The 17,554-nt window shown below is 41.7% G+C and overlaps 2 protein-coding genes across 4 annotated transcripts in view; one reads left to right on the top strand and one right to left on the bottom strand.

The window, feature by feature from the left end:
- FJX1 (four-jointed box kinase 1) overlaps positions 1-9,934 on the bottom strand; it is a 77,672-nt gene extending 67,738 nt beyond the window's left edge. The window contains exon 1 of the mRNA XM_051966764.1: positions 9,837-9,934. Coding sequence (XP_051822724.1) covers positions 9,837-9,934 — 98 coding nt within the window. The remainder of the gene's footprint in view (positions 1-9,836) is intronic.
- Positions 8,876-17,554, top strand: part of PAMR1 (peptidase domain containing associated with muscle regeneration 1) — a 103,525-nt gene continuing 94,846 nt past the window's right edge. The window contains exon 1 of one of the 3 annotated variants that reach the window (XM_051963819.1): positions 8,876-11,032. In XM_051963819.1, coding sequence (XP_051819779.1) covers positions 10,960-11,032 — 73 coding nt within the window. In that variant the 5' untranslated portion in view covers positions 8,876-10,959. Of the gene's footprint in view, positions 11,038-17,554 lie in introns of all 3 variants that reach the window. The other 2 variants (XM_051963816.1, XM_051963817.1) reach the window with 2 other exon arrangements.

The raw sequence follows: 17,554 nt of genomic DNA, 5'->3' as shown, positions 1-17,554 counted from the left end.
GAATATTCTGTCACATATTTGACTACAGAGATAAATTGTTCAGTGACCCACTCTGGGAAGCAAAGGATGGATCAGAGACATATGTTCACCTTGAACAGCTCCGTCCTACTGTGGAGCACACCCCCGCTGAGAGGGCGAAGAGGGGAAGGGCTCTCTATGAATAGCTAAGCTCGAGGAATACTTCTGCTTACAGATGACACTGTACTCATTGCTCTGAATCCTGGAGCATTACAAAGCTTCTCTAGCGAAATGTGAGTAATTCAAGGAGTTCAGTTTTTAATTATCTACAATTGAAAAATAGCAGGTGATATATATATATTTTTTTAAATAAAATGTATATCATTTTTTTCATTCATTTTATGACTTGGATAGAGAACCAAGAGTCCATTGACAGATATAATCTTGGAAGGCACTGAAGATGGCCAATGATCTGGACGCAGAATCTAAAAGGATGTAGAAAAGTGGGAACTCATCTGAAATGACAGTGTTTTTCAAAGGTCAATTCAAACTTTGGGTAATGAGAAAAAAATACAAAATGGCACCCAAATCAAAGAACCGTGGATTCCTTTTAAGTCAGTTGGGATTGGGTGTGGGGAGTGAAAATCTAGGTACTGGACTCTTTGGGAGAAAGAGACTGGGCGCTGCCTCTTGGATTAGGGGGAGACAGATGCTAGCCCATCCTAGGCTTGACTAGGGAGGCTGTCCCTGAAGAAGGAGTGAGAAGAGTGGCCTGAGAAGTTCAGCAGGTGGAAACGTATGCCCTGAATTTCAGAGCACTGGGTAAGGCTCCTGTTATTCTGCTTTAATTGCAGTTGTTAAAGGCCCCTATTTTCTGGCTTCTTGGAAAGATGGTATTCTCTCTTCCTGGAAATGATGGTTGGCTGTGAATTTTAACATACCATGATCTTAGAAGAAACAGAATCATAGGTATTTCAAAGGGCAAGGGACACCTGATAGGTATGAGTATTTTACCAGCTATCATGTATATAAGAAATGGAATTAAAAGATGCCATTAAGCTCATGTATAAGCAGAAGGGATCAAAGGATTACAAATTTAGAATTGTGAGAATTGTGAGAATTTAGAATTTGGAGGCTCACTCATCCAACCTTTTTTTATAGATAAGGAAAGTGAGACTGAGAAAAGTGAAGTAACCAGTCTGATATGACACAGGTAGCCAACATCAGAACTAAGATTCAAATTCAGGACCTTCAGTTGCAAAGGCAATTGGCTTTCCAAGTGAGAAGGAAGAACGAAGGATGGGAGTTTGAAGAGCTAACTTTTTATATATCACGTTCAGATTTGCAAAGAATTTTACAAGCATTGTCTCATTTATATCCTTACAACAACCCTGAGAGGTAAGCCTTATTCCCCCTACTTAACAAAAGAAGAAACTGAAGTTAAATAGCTTGAGCCTATGTTTGAACTCAGGACATCCTGACCCCCAGTCTAGCACTTTCCATTGTCCCACCTAGTTACTGCTAGGTGCCTTGTTGATGACTTAGACACTGAGTGATTCCTTTGGAGAAGGAAGGATGTAGAAAAAAATGTGAAAACTGGACATAATGCTCCTGTGGAGTGAGAATCCGCACTGATGAAATCTGGGATCCATCTAAGATATGGTCTACGACAGAACAGACAGTGAATAAAACCAGTTTACACTGATTTATTCTTATGTCTAAGTTACTGTTTACATATAATAACTAAAATTGATGTTAAAGAGGAGATAAGAAAATGTATCTCTTTCTTTTTAGCAGAGGTGGGGGAATCATTGCTATAGAATATTGCATACATTGTCAGATTGGTAAATGAGTTGACTAATTCAAATCATTACTTTCCTTCCTTTCTCCCTCCCTTCCTTCCTTCCTTTCTCCCTTCCTTCTTCCTTCTTTTCTTCTCCTTTCCTTCCTTCCTTCTTCCTTCCTTCCTTCCTTCCTTCCTTCCTTCCTTCCTTCCTTCCTTCCTTCCTTCCTTCCTTCCTTTCTTTCTTTCTTTCTTTCTTTCTTTCTTTCTTTCTTTCTTTCTTTCTTTCTTTCTTTCTTTCTTTCTTTCCTAGCAAAAGTTGGCTTATTGGGTAAGGGAAAAGGAACGAATATTTTCAGAAATTAAAGTGATAGAACAAAGAATCAATAAAGTTTTTAAAATATTATATTCATGGAAGAAAAAAGTATAGATAATGCTAAATAACAATTAATTTTAAAATAATTTCTGGTTGTCTGCACAGAGGGATACCTAACTCAGACAAAGGTAAGTCAGTGATTGGTTCCAACTAAATCTTGCCTTGTTTTTACTTCTGGTGACCTAGGACTCCTCAAGACAGTTCAAAGAATAGCTAAAGCACACAGTTGGAAGGTTAGTCTGAGGGTCAGTTAGTATACCCCTGCAAAAGAGTAAATCTCCTTTACAACACTCTGATGAGTGGCCACCAAACTTAAGACCCCTGATGAGGAAGAACTCACTACCAGCCAAAGAGTTTTCCCAAATAGTAAATCAAAATCTCTTTTCCTATCATTTCTACCTAGTTCTGTGCTCTGCCTTGCACATGATACAGATCAACTTTTTGTATTTATATTAAAATTTAAATGAAAAGTATATATTTATAGATGAGGAAAATCTTCTTCTTCTTCTTCTTCTTCTTCTTCTTCTTCTTCTTCTTCTTCTTCTTCTTCTTCTTCTACTTCTTCTTCTTCTTCTTCTTCTTCTTCTTCTTCCTGAGGTAATTGGGGTTAAGTAACTTCACAGCCAGGAAGTATTAAGTGTCTGAGGCCAGATTTGAACTCTGGTCCTCCTGACTGCAGGTGCTCTGTCCACTGCCCCACCCAGCTGCCCTTTTTCTTTACTTTTTTTTTTTTTTTGTAACAACAAAGAGTTGACTGTAAAGTTCACCCTAGTAATTATATTTCAGAGCTAGAATTTGAAAATCTCGACCTTTTATTTTCAAATTCAGTGCCCTTTCCACTTAACATGGTGCCTGGTATCTAGTAATCATTTAATACATTTTTTGTTGACTTGACTTTCTACTGAAATAAGGAGTAGATTACCATCTTGTCCACACTCTGTCATCAATTTAGCATAAACTAACTTGAGACCAACCTTGCCTATATATCTGCTTTGAGTTTAGGGTAAAGCCAGCAAGGAGAGAAATATAGTCAGTCTTGAATAAAAGGAAACCTGGTACTGTCAAACCTTGGAGAGTATTCCAAGGGTGATTAACAGAGAGCGGCCAGAGATGAGGGGAAGTTCATAAATAATTTTACCTGGACTGAGTTCTTGCTCATTTCCTTAAGAAATGGCTCACTCACTATGCATCAGGCTAGGATAGTACTTTTTTGGAGCAATCTACATGAGCTATGGTCGCCATTTTTGCAGTTCCCACTTCTAATGGCTTCACAGTTCAGTTGCACCATGGGATATATAACTTTTGCATCCAGAAGCATAATTTTCCATTTTAAAAAGTCAGAAACAGACTCTGTAGCCAAGGGCTTCAGGGAGATTACTGAATACCAAGTAGGGAGGCCCAGAGAATTAGAGAAAACGGCATCTCCCTTATAAAGACTTACATAGAGAGAGAAAAATGTGGATGGAACAGGAGCCATAGATCCACCTACCAACTCCCTTAGCTCCCAATGGAAACAGAGCCAAAAGCAGAGCCAGAACAGTATTCCTCATTGTGTAGGTGAACAGCCGAGATTCATTAGCTTTGGTGGTTCCCATGGTAGGGCTGGGTTTCTTCTACCACATGTTACAGTCTGTTGGGATAGTCCTCCCTCCAACAAATACTTGTTGCCTTCTCCCTCTCTCCCCCACTGAAATTTATCTATTTCTTTTTAGGATCAGAAGGAAATGTCATCTTTGGATGTTTGAGGGAGCCCCACAGGTCTTTGAAATTGGGAGTGAAAACTTCTCCGGAGACCAGGGTGGGATGGGATGGAAAGAACAATACATTTAGAATCAGAGAAAATGGGTTTCTGTCAGGCTTTTGGACCCAGAAGACTCTGGAGGGGAAAATGAGGCAGTTGACCTTGCCCAGCCCTCCCTCACTTACATCCAATTCACTTGCAAGTCAGGGCATCCCTCCCTAAAGTCATGGTCCTCTTCCAGAACAAAAGGCAAACAACAAGGAGCTTAGGCAAGTTATGTATACTCTCTGGTTCATGTATCATGTGAGGGATTAGACTTGATGAACTCTGAGGTCCATTTTTAGCTCTGAATCAATGACTCCAAGTGTTCATTTTAAAAAAGGAGAATTTGGAGAGTAAGTAAATAGTGTCTAATTATCTCATCATGACCTAGAACTAGAATGAACCTTAGCCACCATCTAGTACATCTCTCTCACTTACAGATGAGGATTGGATACCCTCTCCTAGCAAAGGAGGTTTTGGACCACATGATCTTTCTAGTTCTAGAAATCTATGAGTTCTACATTCAAAGATCCCTTCCAACTCTCACATTTTTGGAGCTTTTAGATTCAAATGTAATTACAGCCCGTTAGAGATTTGGAATATACAAATTATAAGCCTTGTGGCTTATCTGCGTCACACTATTAATTTCAATTGACTTCCCTGCTCCACACTTCCCAGCATGGTTCTCTTCAGGCATACAGTCTAAGGGCTTATTTGTTTATTTCTTCATTTATTTCGGTTGCTTGGGGAGGTGAGAGGAGGTGTGAGACTGAGCGAAGGATAGAGACTTGGTGGGGAGGGAAGATTTCCAAATTATCTCCTGTGGTTTACAATGTGATTTTAATATCTTTCCAATTCAAAAATGCTTTCCAAAAGACAAATAATTTATGGATTAGTCACAATTTAGTCCTAATAGTCCTCATCTGTGTGAAGCTCAAAAGTTGCTTAGAAAGGGGAGTCGTCATTTCTAACTTACTGTGCTATGGGAACTTTAGAAACATCTCCTTTTCTATACCTTCCTCAGAATTGTTCCATCTCTATCTTCCTTATCCCCTTTTTCTATTACTCTAAAGACTGAGAGTAGAATTGCCCATTAAAGTTTACAAATTGCTTTACAAATGTATACTCATTTGATCCTCACAATAACTCTGGGAGGTAGGTATTATTATTATTCCCACTTTACAGATAAGTAATTTGATCTACAGAGAAGTTAAGGGAGGAGCACAACTAGTAAATGAGGCAGGATTCAAACTCAGATCTTCCTGAGGATCAGAGATTTAGAGCTGTCAGGGATCTCAGAAGTTCTCTTTACAGATTAAAAAAAAAAAAACCCTCAAATTTTCTTCCATTGACCTGCTGCTTTCTGCAGACATCAGAAGATTGCTCATTTCTAGAATCCTTTCTCTTTTTTATAGTATTTTATTTTTCCAAATACTTGCAAAGAGACTTTTCAACATTCACTTTTACAAAACCTTGTGTTCCAAATTTTTCTCTCTCTCTCCTCCACCCTACCCAAGATAGCAAGTAATCAGATGTAGGTTAAACATGTGCAATTCTTCTAAAAATATTTCCATATTTGTCATGCTGTGTAAGAAAAATCAGACTTAAAGGGAAAAAAATACAAGAAACAAAAAACAACAACAAAAGGTGAAAATACAATGCCGTGATCCACATTCAGCTCCCATAGTCTTCTCTCTGGATGCAGGTGACTCTTTTCATCACAAACAAGTCTATTGGAATCGCCTTGAATCACTTCATTGTTGAAAAGAGCCACATCCATTATAATCTATCATCACACAACCTTGTTATTACTGTGTACGATTCTCTAGGTTCTGCTCACTTCACTCAGCATCAGTACGTGTAAATCTCTCCAGGCCTTTCTGAAATCATCTTGCTGGTCATTTCTTATAGAACAATAATATTCCATAACAGTCATAAACCATCACTTATTCAGCCATTCCCAAAATGATGGGTAACCACTCAATTCTAGATTTCTTTCTTAACAATTCCCAGTTTCCCTTGAAGATCTAAAAACCTGAGTGACCAACAGAGAGAGTCTCTCTTTCTCTATCTCTCTCTCTCTCTCTCTCTCTCTCTCTCTCTCTCTCTCTCTCTGTCTCTCTCTCTCTCTCTCTCTCTCTCTCTCTCTCTCTCTCTCTCTCTCTCTTCTCTCTCTCTCTCTCTCTCTCTCTCTCTCTCTCTCTCTCTCTCTCTCTCTCTCTCTCTCTCTCTCTCTCTCTCTCTCTCTCTCCTTTTATACTTGAGGAAACTATGGTCCAGGGAAGGAAAGAAAATACACAAAGTCATAAAGATAGTGGCAGATCTAGGATTCCAAACCTCTATCCTGTTTCTAAATCCAGCACTTTCCCTCTTACATCTACTGGCTCTTAAATTGCTGAAGGACACTAGTTCCCATAGGAGTTTAAGGACCATATTCCACTTTTTCTCACTTTCTCACCAAGTCCTCTTGTGGACTGATCTCTCACGTAGCCTTCTGCGTCTAAACCTACTATCCCCTTCCCACTGTCATTACCTAGTCCAGACTCTTATCACCAAACACTTGGATTATTCCCTCTATCTTTCTCCCTTTTAAATCATTATCATTGCATTGAGAAGATAGGGTTTGTTTTACACTACAGTTTTGCTCTCATCTTTTTTACTGACTCATATTTCATATTGATATCTATGGAATAAACATTCTTCCACTTTGGGAAGTGATACCAAAAGATCTGTAATTTTCTTGTTCTTTTTTGTTATCTTTGAGCACTCACCCAGAGACAGCAGGTCTGGAAAAATACTTCCATGTTTGGTTTGTCTCTATCTTCTTTTCTGGGGATGTTTTTCCTTTGGTTGCCTCCTACGAACTGTTTTCAAAAAGTAGATCCAAAATAGAAAAGGCCTTTTGGACAAATATTAAAGACAAAGGAAATTCCTAAAAAGCAGCTACGTGGCCCATGGAATGGCCTGGATGTGGAATCGGGAAGACTCATTTTCATGAGTTCAAATCCAGCCTCAGACACTTACTAGTTGTGGGACTCTGTGAGCGACTTCACCCTGTTTGCCTCAGTTTCCTCATCTGTAAAGTGAGCTAGAGAAGGAAATGGCAAATCACTCTACTCTCTTTACTAAGAAAAACTTAAATGAGGTCATGGAAGAGTTGAAATAATTTGACATGAAATGACTCAATAACAAAATTATTAAAACAAAAAATGACGACCTTTCTTAAACCCAGAGGGAAAGTTTTCTGGCTCCTCTGAGAAAGCCTCAGGGGGAAACGGAGATAGAGGCAGAGTTTCAGCACCATTACATCTCTTCAAACACTGCTCATGCCTATTTGGACCAAGAAAGCTACCTCCCAGACATCTGGCTCCTTTCTTTGTCCACCCCCACTTGCACTGCTTCTGCCTCCCAGCTCCACGTGACTTCTTGTGGTTTCCTTTGGTGTCTTCTTGTCTTGTCAGCAGCTGGACTCAATGAAATGACTTTTAAAGATCCACTCCTGGGACTATTTTGTACCCTATTAAGAGATCATCTAACATGGCTGGACCTTTTATAAACACTTCATTGTTGGCTCCTTTTCTGTGATTAAGTTCTGGGCTTTCAAGGACCTTACACGATTTACCCACTGCTGCCAGGACTTTTTTTTTTTTTTTACTCTGTGTGTGGACTTATATCATTCCTCTAGGGAACTCTCAGTGTGAAAATTCCCTCCACTGATGCTGATTAGTAGCTAATAATAACTAAAGAATATCCTGGGGGCACGAAGAGTTTAAGTGGCTTATTCATGGTCACACAAGTAGGATGAGTCAGTGGTATGACTGGAACTCAGTTGTTTCTGATTCCAAGACTGGCTCTCAATCTGCTGCATGGTATTTCTCTTCCAAAAGCACCGTTTTTCATATGCCATTGTCCTTTCCTTTCCTGTCCTTTCTTTTCTTTAGTATTCTCTCTCCTCTTCCCTTTCTTTATTTCTCTTCCTTTCATTTCCTTTTTTGTCTTTTTTTTTTAAATTTCCACTATTTGTAGAATCTAAACTCCTTAATTTTCCATTTAAGGATCTCCATCATTTTCCCCCTCCCTGCTTTTTCAACCTTTTTCTCTTAATTTCTCTACAGAAACTCTTTAATGGAACCATATATTTACTTACTTATCCTTGAACATTCACCTCTGGATCTTTGCTTATACCTGTCTCCCTATCTAGAATGCCTCCCCCCACAACTTTCTCCTAGTTCACCACTTCCTACAAGGGTCAATACTTGTCTTATCTCCTTTGTGGAACCTCCCCAGGCTCTCCCACCTCACTGTGACTATAGGATTAAGAACCAGGAGAACTTTGGAGATCAGAGAGTCTAGCATCTTCATTTTGTGAGTGTAGACAAATAAAGTAAATCATCCAAGGTTACCCTGATGGTAGGTAACAAATCCAGGGCTCAAATGAAAGTCCATTGACCCCCAAACTCAAGGCTCTCTTTTCTACAAGCTATCACCCTCTTTTCTCTATTTTTTATCACTCCACTTAATTTGACCCTTCAATATGTAGTGATGGAAGAGATTGGATAATCCTTCTGTCCAGCCTATTTCGTCAACTAGACCATACATTTCTCGTGAGATGGTATAATGCATAGCATTCAGCCATCATAGATCACAGATTTGGGCTTAATAATCTTCTGAAACAGCGAGCCTCCCATCAGCCAGGCAAGTCCAAACACCATCAGACACTGAGAATGACAGTCCTAAACCATGGAGCCAAGGGCCCTTAGAATAGTGATATTAAATAATGACATGAAAGAAAAGGCATTAACATTTGTTTTGCTACTGTCCCCTAAGGACCATGGGAACTTCCATCTGCCTGAATCCCCCACGTATGTTTTCTCTCCCATTAGAATAAAGAAGTCCTTGAGAACAGGGGCCACCTTAATTTTCTCTCTTTCTCCCCAAGGTTTAGCACAGTGTTTTGCAGTAGTACATACTTTGTAAATGGTTCAGTTATTCATTTATTTATCATTTCCAATTTCCTCATTTTACAGATGGGAAAACAGAGGTCCAAAGAGGGAGTTTTCTCAGCCAAAGTTATATATACCCAATTTTAAAAGTGGGGCCCTCCTGCATCCAGAAAATGAACTCTATCCCCAGGCCAGCAAACTACCTGTTGGGGCTAAACTTCCAAACAGGGAGGTAGACAGGAGCATCCCCATTTCTCTTCGGACTCCAAATGTATTTATTCTTTCCATTATTTCATGCAATAATAATAATCAGACACGTATATAGCATTTTCAGTTTATGAAGTACTCTAACAAATGTTATCTTTTCTTTATTATTATTTTTTCTTTTTTTCTGAGGCAATTGGGGTTATGTGACTTGCCCAAGGTCACACAGCTAGGAAGTATTAAGTGTCTGAGGCTAGATTTGAACTCAGGTCCTCCTGACTTCAGGGATGGAGCTCTATCCACTGCACCACCTAGTTGCCCTCCCCCTTTATTATTATTTTAGTAAAAGAATATCTAGCTGTGTGACCCAATTGCCTCAGCAAAAACAAAAACAACAAAAAAAGAATATGTTAACTTGAGGGCAGGAGTTCTAGCATCACAGGTCTGATGCTCCTCCCAACCCATCTGGTGCCCTTTCTAATATAAACTAGTATAGTCTAATATAAACACTGTCTTTCAATAAGATAAGAAAAGGACCAAGCCAGAAGCTGGGAATCTGTTTTCGTAGAATTCCTGCCCTGTCATCTGGTGATGGAAGCTTCCAATCTGATTAGTCCTTTGGAGACATCAAAAGAAGATCCAGACAGGGAGGGATAAGCTGAGGGGATCAGCTTAAGCAGTCCAGCTCACAAGGAGTTAGGGGCAGAGGGGAAGGATGCCCAATTTGGGTCCTGATTTTAAAACTGGAAGAAGATTCTGAGATCACCTGGACCAAAGTGCTCAGAGCACCTGAGTTTGAGTTGCAGAAAGACCTCCCCTTTCGAGGTCTTGGTTTTTGTTGTTGAGGTTCGGTCCTTTCGGACTTTTAGCACACTAATACTCTCCATGGCTTTTCTTGGCATAGATGCCCGTGTGATTTGCTGTTTCCTGCTCTGGTAAATTAAAGAAAACAAGGTTGTCACTTGCCTAGAGTCACCCAGTTACTAAGTGTCTGAGGCTAGTTCTGAGCTCGTCTTGCTGACTCCAGGCCCACCAAGTTGCTTCCAGCTCTCAGTTTCCCCACCTGTCAGAATGAGGAGGTGGAACTAAATGGCTCCTGAGCTCTAGATGTGGTATCCCGAGGTTCTGCCTGTTCTCAGCGCACCCCGGCAGCCTGTAATTAAGCTCCTCATTCAGTCACTGTCGGAGAATGTGCGTTATCACAAACACATGTCTGGGAGCAGCAGATCTGCCCGGCTGTTCCCCAGCGGCTGCGGGAGCCGGGAAGCGGTGCTCGGGGGGTTCCCACCTGTCCCGGCCCCTAGCGGCGACCGCTTTTCCCTGGGGCATTGCGCTCTGGAGAAGAGAGCAGCCCAGAGGAAGAGGGAGAAGCCCGAGGGGACCAGAGCAGCCCCGGGGAGGAGGGAGAAGCCCGAAGGGACGAGGGCAGCTCAGGAGAGGAGGGAGAAGCCCGAAGGGACGAGGGCAGCCCCGGGGAGGAGGGAGAAGCCCGAAGGGACGAGGGCAGCCCAGAGAGGGAGGGAGAAGCCCGTGGGGACTAGAGCAGCCCCGGGGAGGAGGGAGAAGCCCGAAGGGACTAAGACACCCTGGAGGAGAGGAAAGCCTCCGGGAGCCGACGCCAGATCCGCGTCCCGCTCCAGCCCTGCTCCTTCCCCGCCACGCCCCCCACCGATGGGGGCAGCAGCGCCTCGCCAAGCCCAGAAAGGGTTAAGGCAGCAAGCGCGGAGGGAGGCTTGAACTGACGTTGCTCTGGCTGAAGGTAGTTCCCCTCCGATGAGGATGGGAGAGCCGCGCTTTGGCTGAAACCCGAGCTCCCAGTCAGCCAGGGCTTGGTGTGGTCCCAGGCTCCCTCCTGCCTCCCCGCCTGGAGCCCGAGCCCCGGCAGTTCCCCAGTGCGCCGGCCTCGGGAAGGATGGAGCTCGCCTTCTGGACCCAAGCGGGGCTCACTCTGCTGCAGCTTCTGCTCATCTCGTCCTTGCCAAGAGGTACCGTAAGTAGCTGGCCAGGCTGGCAAGAGCGCGCGACGCCCTCCCGGGGAGGGGGCAGCTCAGCCGGTGCCGCGGGGCACAAAGCCCGGCTCCGGAATAGGGCGGGGAGCCCTCCAGAGAGGGGGAGAGGGCAGAGAAGCTTTGTTCCTGTTTAGCGGTGACGCCGAGGGATGATGCACTCGGAGGGGAGCGCGTTTCTTTGTAGAGTCCAACTTGTAAAACTCACGAAAGACACTGATTTCCCCCTCCCCCCCTCCCTTCTACAGGTGTGTATTGGTGTGGGATCAGGAGCTTTCGTTGCTATATTTGCCTTTTTTTTTCGGTTGTTAACACATGACTGCAAGGATGATTGAGGTTTAGGTTCTTAACGCTGACTTGTAAAGGGGTAGGTAGATAGCTTAAGAAAGTGGTTCCTTCAGAAAGAAAACACAGAAAAGAAAGAAAAAAAGAGAAGAGAGAAAGAAAGGGAACATTTAAAAATAGAGGAGAAAGCCAAAGAAAAAAAGGAGAGAAGGAAAAAAGATAAAAAGAGGAAGGAAAGACCAAAAAAAGGGGAAGACAGAAAGAAGGAAAGACAAAAAGGTGGAAATGAAGAAATAAGGGAGGAAAACTAAAGAGAAGGAAGAGAGGAAGGAAAGACAAAAAGGTGGAAAGACAAAAAAAGGAAAGAAAGAAGGAAAGAGAAAAAATAAGGGAGCAGTTCAAAAGAGAAGAAAGAAAAGAAGGAAGAAAGAAGGAAGGAAAGACAAAAAGAAGGAAATGAGGAAATAAGGGAGGAAGTCAAAAGAAAAAAGAGAAGGAAGAAAGAAAGAAAGAAACAGGAATGAAGGAAGCAAAGCAAAAAAAAAGGAAAGGAAGTCAGAAGGAAAGAAGAAAGGAAAAGAGGAGAAAAAAGGAATAAATACAATAAAAAAGAATGAAGAGAAGAAGATGTCAGGAAAAAGAAGGAAAGAAAACAAAAGAAAAAGGGAGGAAGGAAAGGAAAAAAGAAAAACAAGGGAAAGGGGGGGGATCAGGTAGGAAAAAAAGGAAAGACAAGTTATATTTTGATGATGTTCTCTTCATCTTTCAGCTAAGCTGCAGTTTAACTTTTCATTTAAGGGCAGAGTTTAACTCTTTAGTGCTTTTTTAACCCTCCTCCAGAAGGTTCTGTGTTCCTTGCTGGAGTAAAAAGTACACCTTGGATGCCTAGCCATGCTCAGTACTGGGTTTATGATCGCTTCAGTGGCCTCATTTGTCAGATACTGGCTTCTAGCCTTGGGTTTGTCATACTGTTTTTCTCTGAGGAGAGATGGAAAAGCTAGATCTCAAAGAAGCTTCTTGGACAGCCTCCACATGAAGGGTCTCCAGAGTGGGAGCTGCTGAGCCCACTCTGAACATAGAAGCAAAGGAGATACAAGTTTTCTATGAGTTTGTGTTAAAGAACAGCATGAAAAGGAAGGTATAGCATCTCTCCCAGCATACCCCTTGGTCTAGCCCTGACTTTGGGGCAAATCTTGAATAAAAGCCTTAGAGATTCAGCCAGGTGGTTATGAAGGTGCTGAATTAATACATTCTGTTGATTCACCTAGATTTGTTCATCTTGAATGGTAGAATTTGAAATAGAGAGACAATAGAAGAGAGAAAGAGGCAGAGAAGGACAAAGAGCTATAGAGAGATGGACAGAGAGGGACACTGAGACAGAGATGGTGATACAGACAAAGAAACAATAATGGCATTGAGAATTTAATTTGCCAGGGAAAGAAAAGAGAATGGCAAAAACTCATCAATTAGGGAATGCCAGTATAAAGAGAGTAGAGTAGAGGAAAGAGGAAGGCGGTACCGACCTGACAGTCAGAAAGCCCTGTTCTAATTTCAGCTTTGCAGAAGTATCTGGATGGAACAGTGGGTAGAGCTTTAGTCTTGGAGTTCAGAAGTTTAAATCCAGTCTGAGAAACTAGTCATGTGACTGGTCAGATAATTGCTACCTGCCTCAGTTTCCTCAAGTGTAAAATGGGAATAATAAGGACATCAGCAGCATTGTTATAAATATCAAATGAGATAATAGTCATAAAATACTTATCCTGACACAAGCTGATAAAAGAACTAAGATAAATCTCAGTTTCCTCCTTTATAAAATGTAGGGGTTAGCCTAGATATGGTCAGATTGGACATTTTCTGATACAGCGACAGGTAAAAGCATGAATAAATAAAACCCACTCCTAACTCCTGGTTCATCCTTTTACCTCCAACCTCACTCCTGACTAGAGCTTTATGAGTCACTAACAAGTTGGCAGGATGGAGTCCCTTGAATTTTTATAATTTTTTCTCCTTCTCCTTAACTGCATTGGGAAAAAGGCTAGTGAGAGAAGGAGTCATAAAGCAGTAGTTGATGAAGAAGGAGAAGAATCTGGACTGCCCACATCCTGGATCCACAGCCCCAGGAATCAAAATGACTTTGTGGAAATTGGAGAGAAATAAGTTCTGACTTGAGATGAATTCTTGGCTGGTGAACAAAGTGCTGAACCTGGTGTCAGGGACGTTGGTTTCCCATCCCTTCCTAGTTAGCCAGTCCTGGTCAAGTTCCACCTTAACTTCAGGTGAAAATTTCTATCTGCCTTTAGAGTCCCTACTTAGACAGAGGAAGGAATCCTCATAAAGGGAGTTTCCCATACTGACAAATTCAATGAACCAATTATTAATAATGTATTATAATGCTCTCCCACTCAGCTGCCAATGTCATTTCCCCATCTAATATCTCTTTTGCATTTATTTCATATAGGTAAATTTCCTTTGAGGCAGGTACTGTATGACTTTTGTCTTTACATCTCTAACACATAATAAGCATTTAATAAATGTTTGTTGGTTGATTGCTACTATAGGATAAAAGTAAGATGAACTCCCATTCTCATTTCAGATCTTCACACTGAGATTAGTCACATTTCTTTGGGGTAAGTTTTGTTGGATGGTTTAAGGTTGGGCTAAATATGAGTAGACACACTATAGGTAGCTAAGGTGTAATCATTCCCTACCTCCTCCTCCCCCCTGCTTAAGAGTGATCCACATGCTTAAAGACCCAGATGATACTTGTTTTCAATGTCGCTTGAGAAGAGTACATCCTTCTGGATCTTGATGGCCCCTCATGAACGTTTCCCTTTCTTCTCTGGGTCAGATATGTCTCCATTTGGTCTCCATGAGGCAGTAAGTAGGAGAGATACCTCCTATACCCAACCAACAAACCAACCAACTCCAACTCTTCATTTTTTAAGTAGACTAGGATCTGAAAAACTCATTTATTCCTGATTCCAGAATCTCTTCCACCTTCTGCTATGGAAAATTTGCAAGGGAGGATCCGTTTCATTTTGGCAGCCAGAGCTGCTAATCCTAGCAGGGAAGAAATTCACATGTCTGAGAGGATGTTGTAGCTATCGGGCATCTGAACTCAGATGGATGAGGAAGCTGCGTGGAAAAGGAAAATCCAACTTGGAGAAGTTCTGTCCCAGGGAGAATTGGAGAATCTGCTGTTGGCTGGGAGACCTGCACTGATCCCGTTTAATGATTTTTTAAAAAAGATCTGTTGAGTTGTAAACATTCTCTAGGATTCTGGGAGGGGACTGGTGGAGTAACAAGAGTCACATGATGGATGCTGGACAACAAGAATCAAAACAATGGGTCAAATGATAACACAGTCATGGGAGCCCGCCCAGCTCAGAAACACAGCTCTGCTGAGCTGTCTCAACTCTGCCAAGGTTACTCTCTCTAATAGGAAAACCTCATTTTGAATATGGCCCACTTGGGAATTCTTCTTAATATGGATAATGTTGAAAGTACGACTTCCAGGGCAGACGTTAGCTGGGTGGAAAAGGACCTGAATTCATCTGGAGAGGAAAATGAAACGCAGACAGTTAATGGGCAAAAGAAGGAAGCCACCTGAGGGGGAATGGGGGAAGAGGACAAAAAACGAGCTGTCGGGTTTTAATGCATTATTGAGCCAGGAATGGAGAGCCTTTGTTACAGGGGTGGGGGGGAGAATGGGAACTTTGTCCGAAATCCACTTCTGAGAGCTCCCAGTTCCATCAACTTTACCATAACTTAATCTTGGAGGAATGGAATGTTAGAACTGGAAGGGATCTTCAAGTCCCAACCCTCCCCAAGTGACCTTGTATTTATTTTACTTAAACTTGACAAAGAGAGGCAGCTGTGGAATAGGAAACAGAGAAGATGCAAAGTCAAGTCTTGCCTCTAACATACTGACTTTGTGACCTGGGCATGTTACTTGGCCTCTTAATATCCTGGGCAGGTCTCCAAGATTTTAAGTAGCAGAACACAGTTAATGCAGAGTGATGCAATAAATTTCCTTACTGGCAGATTCTTATATTAATGAAAGCAAAAGTCCTGTTAAAGTTTTTTGTATAAATTAATGATCATTTATTAAGTGCCTACTATATACTGAATACTGTGTTAGGTGTTGAGATAGATATGAAAACATGAACGAATGAATCTCTCTGGGAAGATAATTCACCAACAGCTTTGACAACCAGGGATGACTTTGTATGTGTTTTTCATGTCTGACATGAAGTAGGTGCCTAATAAATGCTTGTTAAATTGGTTGATTGAAGATTATCTAGTTACCTAGAGTCTTCAAACTAGTTTTAAAATATTTTGATGATTTCAATATAACTGTTTTCCTTTCTAATCTTCTTTATTTTATGTTTTAAAAATATTATTCTGAGAAGGGTACATGGACTCCTCCACATCTCTCTGATACCCATCTCCATATAATCTCTAAACAAGATTTAGAAGCTCTGATTTAGCTTCCGTTGAAGGAAACTGAGGCTCAGAGATTCCAACCTGTAAGTGGGAAAGACAAGAGGAGATCCCTGGGCTTCCGATATCTGGTCCAGTGCATCCATCTTGCCAGGATGGATGGCATTCATGAAGCTCTGTAAAGTGCTCTACATACATCATCTAGTTCCCTGCTTGCATCACCCTGTGAGATGGGCTCTCTTGTTTTCCCCATTTTACAGATGATGGGACTAGAGTTCAGAGAATGTGATTTAGCATGAGTCTGAGGCTGCAAATCCAATGCTTTTTCCAGCACCCCGACCTGCATCCCTCTCCGTCCCATCAGCACCTCCACCGCATGATTTGGGGGCAGCTGATTGATTGCTAATCCAGTAGAGTCTTTAGGACTGGGCTGCTGAAAACGTGGGACCTCATCCATACCGTTGAGCTCTTCTTGACGCCACTGGCTCAGCTGTGGCGGCTGAAAGTGACAGATGAATTATATTTCCAGGGAAGCGAGCCTGTGGTCCTCCACCCAGATGTTGGACGGCAGGCTGAGAGGAAACTCATTTCTATATTTCCAGCTGTGTGGAACGAGGATAGGAAAAATCAGCTAGCTGGGAAGGAGCTATGCGATAGCCAGAACATGCTTATCTCATCTGATATGGATAACCATCGTGTCAGTGAGGTGGGTTCTGCAGACATTATTGTTCCCATTTCACAGGTGAAGAGACTGAGGTTCGGTGATCCTCCAAAGCCCCCAAACTAGCAGGTGTCTGAGTTGATATTATACTCAAACGGCCAGACACTGTTGTTTCAGTCTGGGTGGGGGTCTACAGGGACATAATTTTGAAAATTAAAAAGCTTTAATAAGCATTTAAAATATTTTTATTAATATTTTATTTTATTTAAATTACTAATATTTCATATTTTAAATAAAAAATAAAGTTTGTAATCTAATTTGATCTTCACGTTGGTGGCAATATATCCATTTTAGAGATGAGAAAGCCATGGCTCAGAAGAATTAGAAAACTTGCCCATGTTTATACAGTTGATAAGTTGCAGAGTGAACAAGAATCCCATCTACAATAGACTAATCTTTACTTGAAGAACTCCTGAGCAGTCCATTTCTCTTTTGAATGGTTCAGTTCATTAGGAAGATCTCTAATCCACTGATCCAAATTGTCTTATCTACAGTTTCCACCCATTTGGGCAAACCTGGGATCCAAGGACATTTCCACTCATTTGGATTCTCTTGAATTGCTCCTTTATTGAAGGGCCAAAGAAGTGGACCTGGAATAGACAAAAGGTGAAGAGGCAGGATAGTGTAATGGAAAGAGTCCAGCATTTGGAATGACAGTGGCTTTGAATCCTGCTTTGTTATGTTACTTACTCCGTAACCTGTCTGGGCTTCCATTTTCTCATCTGAAACAGGAGTGGTTTGGACTCTGTAACACTTAGGGTCTTTTCCACCTCTGAATCTATAATCTTATGCAGAATACCCAGCTCTAAACCGAGAAATGTGAAAAATCAATCATCCTTCCATTGAAGTGCTGTTGAAAAGCTGGAACACTGAGCCTCCTGGTATCACCTTTACCTAAAGGAGAGCAAGAACTCAGTCTTTACACGTTCCTGTTACCGGATTCGAGAGTCCGGGGATAGGCAGCCAGCTGGAAAGGTGGGAGCTGTGACATCACTGGCAGAAATGCTGCCCGATGTTCCAGCTTGAGGAATTCTATCCCTCAGAGCTCCAAA

Source organism: Antechinus flavipes, chromosome 6 (genome assembly GCF_016432865.1).
Source record: "Antechinus flavipes isolate AdamAnt ecotype Samford, QLD, Australia chromosome 6, AdamAnt_v2, whole genome shotgun sequence".
In the NCBI taxonomy this organism is placed as follows: Eukaryota; Metazoa; Chordata; class Mammalia; order Dasyuromorphia; family Dasyuridae; genus Antechinus; species Antechinus flavipes.
The sequence above is the reverse complement of the archived record's forward strand: the minus strand, read 5'-3'. Positions and strand labels throughout refer to the sequence as shown.